At 40.3% G+C, this 3878-nt stretch overlaps 1 protein-coding gene across 1 annotated transcript; it reads right to left on the reverse strand.

Moving 5' to 3' along the window:
* Positions 1-1488: 1488 nt before the first annotated feature.
* LOC118847270 (basic salivary proline-rich protein 1-like) lies at positions 1489-3411 on the reverse strand. The gene is made up of 2 exons (XM_036755780.1): positions 3342-3411; positions 1489-1865 (listed from the first exon to the last, which is right to left on the reverse strand). Exons 1-2 carry the CDS (start codon positions 3409-3411, stop codon positions 1489-1491), a joined length of 447 nt encoding a protein of 148 aa, XP_036611675.1.
* Between the last annotated feature and the right edge of the window lie 467 nt (positions 3412-3878).

Here is a 3878-nt window from a genome sequence, read left to right on the forward strand (position 1 = left end):
TATATAAACCCTGTCTTTGAACAGCAAGAAAAGGCCCTCTCCTGAGGGAGACTCCCATAGACAAATTTGTCTTAGTCGCTCTGAAATTAATTAAACAGTTACTTGATTCCTGACACACCTTCCTCTTCCCTGCTGTTTTTAGCTCTGTCTATTCACAAGTTAGAGACTGGTAAAGTCTGTACTACATTTAAAATTATTTTCACATACATAGTTATTTGAAAACTGTATCTACCACTGAGAGCAGAGATTGCATATTTTCGGTTTGGTTTTAGTTTCTTTGTTTTCTACCTTTCTCTATATCTAAATGTTTACCACAGTGTTTGGCAGATAGGAGGCACTGTCTCATTGACTGACTGAGAGCGGTTAATGGAATAGTTAGATTTTCTCTTAGATTTTTAGCTCTGTCCAGAAAAATAGAAAAAAAGGGAAAAAATCAGACTCTATTCCAAGGAAATGATTAAAGATGATACAAGAGGCTGAAGAACTCTTAACATTGTGTTCTTGATATTATTCAAGTACTATGAACTTTAAAGGGGCTCAAAATTATTTGTTATGTGGATTGTCCCCATTCAACATTAAGCAAGGCAAACTCTGGGGACTCAAGACTATGCCTCTAAGTTCAGGTAAGGGCTATGTATCCACAGATAATATGGAATCTGCCAAGCACCAAGTAGCTCAGGACCATACTTCTGTCTCTATATCTAGAACCCAGTATGCTGAGCGTAGAGTGACACAAAACACCATAAAGAGAAGCAGGAGTCAATGTTTAACTACTACCGTATTTATTGGTATTGCAAAGAAAGGGATGCAGAAGATCAAGAGGTATGTACTGTCCCAATATCTGGGTCCACATGAGGACTTGAAGGGAGTCTCCCGAACACACATCTTCCTTTTCATGGACTGCAAAAGAATGGGAGAAGCTTATAGGAGATGAACTGTGATTGATTTGATCCCTGGGCTCATGGCAAGGCCAAATTCATACATAACTTCAATTTTAAAAAGAAAGATAAAATTTGGAGAGAGACACTGGCCAGGTATAGGTATGAGTAGCATAACGGATAGGGGGAAAGGGGAAAAGAATAAGAGATATTTTAATCTCCTCTCTCCCTCTCTCTCTCTCTCTCTCTCTCTCTCTCTCTCTCTCTCTCTCTGTCTCCCACTCTCAGTCTCACTCTCACTCTTGCTCTCTTTCTCCCATTCTCTATCTCTATGTCTCTGTCTGCTTCTCACCATCTCTTTTTCTCTAACTCTTTCTCTGTTTCTGTTCCTATCAAGGAGAATCAGGCAGAAAGAAGTAAAGGTGAGCAAATAGCTCAGAGAAAAGAAAAATGAAGAAGAGTCAGACTAATATAAAAGGGTAAAGAGCTCAAAAGATATTTTGGGAAAAATATGATATTAGTTGACAGCCAGTACATATTTAAGCATGGGTACTGGTTCACTAAGAAGAGAACTGAAGTACCTTTGTGGTGGGAAGAGTGAATGACTTCCTTACTCTCCATCTTGAGAGTCTCCTTCTTGGGTACCTTGTTGGCCACCTTGAGAGCCTCCTTGTTGGGCACCTTGAGGGCCACCCTGTGAGCCACCTTGAGGGCCAGCCTGTGGGCCACCTTGAGGGCCAGCCTGTGGGCCTCCTTGAGGGTCAGCCTGTTGGCCACCTACAGGGCCACCCTGTGGGCCACCTGAAGGACCTCCTTGAGAGCCACCTGGTTGACCACCTGGGGCTGAACCTCCTGATTCGTCATCTCCAGGAGAATATGGAGACACAAGTGGTTGATTGCCAGCTTCTTCACTGCTGGAGGCCTGATCATCCTCTGCGGAGACGCTTGCTTCTGATACATCTACTGAACTTTCTGAACTTTGTTCATCTAAGAGGAGACAGCATAGATATAGAAAAGTCTGATGAGGGAAAAGTCCTGATATTCATTGAAAGCACACAGAATTGTTTGTGTCATAGCCTAATAGCCCCTGTTACCTTTCCTGTAGTGTTGAATTAGGGTGATCCAAGTTCAGCCAATGGAGAACTAATAAGAATTCCAGAGATTCTTGTTGGTGCCAGGCTCAGGGTGAGCCTAGGTAAGATTGTGTGATGGAAGATCATATTACTCATTGACCAGGAACAAGCCTAGCCTCGATTCATAGAATGATAGCAGTGGAAGACTTTGGCACCTTGTTCTATCAGAAGCATGACTTATCCTTCTCTATATGTCTTAATCACATGTGTTTCTTATTTGTGCATCCCCTCATTTGTGTATGACTTCATGCTCTCTATGTAGGAATTCCTCTTACATATATGTTATAAAGTTCTACTCTTCTCCTTAGTAGATATGAAAGAAGGTCTTTTCAAGCCTGGTGACATAGTTAGATTATTTACAAGATATTGATTTTTTTTGTCTTTCTTATGAACTATGTCCATCACTCAATATTTACCAAGTGCCTAAAATGTGCCAAATCCCATGACTCACTCGTTCAAAGTAAAACACCTCAGTAGAGCCCTTTGACCTATAATTTAAAGAAAATGCTGTTCCATGAAATTCCTAGTACAGGGAGTAATTTGATGGTGCTCTAGAATAAGAAGGGTCTTATGGATTATGGTAGGAAAGAATAAAGTGGGGGAAGGAGGAAATGCATAAAAGAGAAGGAAAGATTAGATTTAAATGTTGGTAGCCTGCATCCTAAAGATTTGTTATGGTTGTGAATGCAAATATTAATGATCTCTTATATTTTAGCTATTTAAGAGGGTGAAGACAAACAAAGTAAGTTTGCTAGATTTATTTTCAGACAAGAGAAATGGCTTATTTGGCTTTTTAGAAGACACTTGTGCAGAATTTCTCATGAATTGTTTCATCCCTTGATACGCTGCTCTGAGTGACAGAATAATCAAAAATGAGGAGAGGCTCAAGCAGAACCCTCCCCAATTTATGACATGAAAGTCCTTGAAAAGTTCTACTTTGTGATGCATATGGCGGCAATTTCAATGCAAAAATTAAAGTGAAGACAAACTGCATGAAAGAATGTTTTCTACCCAGCTGCCTTACCTGCATTTTATACAGAGTCTTTTTCTGTGAGGTATAGCAAGGAACATAGATAACTGAAGAAAAGAATAAATAGAGTAAAAAGAATAGGTTGGGTTTGGTTTGCAACCCAGAGAAGAGAAGAGATTTGAGGAGTCATTAGAACACAGAAAATAAGAATACCACCTAGTATTTATTTAACTCTAGGAAGACAAAAGTAACTGAATAACTGAGGATGGCAAACACCAAATGACTTCACTAGAATTATACCCTGACCTCCACCCAATAATCTCCTAATATGATCATAGATTTTCTCTGTCTACCACTTACCTTCATCTGCATAGCTCAGGCCCAACAGGGCCACTGAGAAAAGGAGCAGAAGCCACTTGGTAGCAGCCATGGTGTCGACAATACCTGGACTGAATGGACTGAGGTCAACTGCTCTTATAAGGATCTCAGAGAACAATGTCCCCTTTGAAACCTCCCACTCAGTCCCTTACCTGAAGGCATTGTTCATGTCCAGATCACTTCCATCCCCAAGTTCTGGTTGGATTGAGTTTGAGGGCTGGTAAAACTCCTGTCCCAAATGTCATCGCCAAATATAAATTAACCAAAGCCTTTGAAGCTAGCTTGCCTAGAAATACCACATAGAAGTTGTGATTGCAACACTGGGCAGGGTTCTATCTTGTCATTTCCTTTCCATACACAAACCTGGACTCCTTGAGGGTATTTTAATATCCTGCGTTGCAAAAGTCATTTAAATGTCATTGACTTGCATCCTTTCACTACTTTTTTTCCACAGCCAAGAATGAGCTGTGTCGAGGTCAATATACAATGGAAGGATAAAATAACAGAAATGAAATAACT

The sequence above is a fragment of the Trichosurus vulpecula genome, chromosome 4 (genome assembly GCF_011100635.1).
Source record: "Trichosurus vulpecula isolate mTriVul1 chromosome 4, mTriVul1.pri, whole genome shotgun sequence".
Lineage (NCBI taxonomy): Eukaryota > Metazoa > Chordata > Mammalia > Diprotodontia > Phalangeridae > Trichosurus > Trichosurus vulpecula.

What these genes read in the sequence shown, in the direction of transcription:
- LOC118847270 (XM_036755780.1), bottom strand. Translation starts at nt 3,411, where the DNA reads ATGGCTGCTACCAAGTGGCTTCTGCTCCTTTTCTCAGTGGCCCTGTTG. An exon ending in CCTGAGCTATGCAGATGAAG is followed by an intron (nt 1,866 to 3,341) that starts GTAAGTGGTAGA and finishes GTCTCCTCTTAG; the next exon opens with ATGAACAAAGTTCAGAAAGT.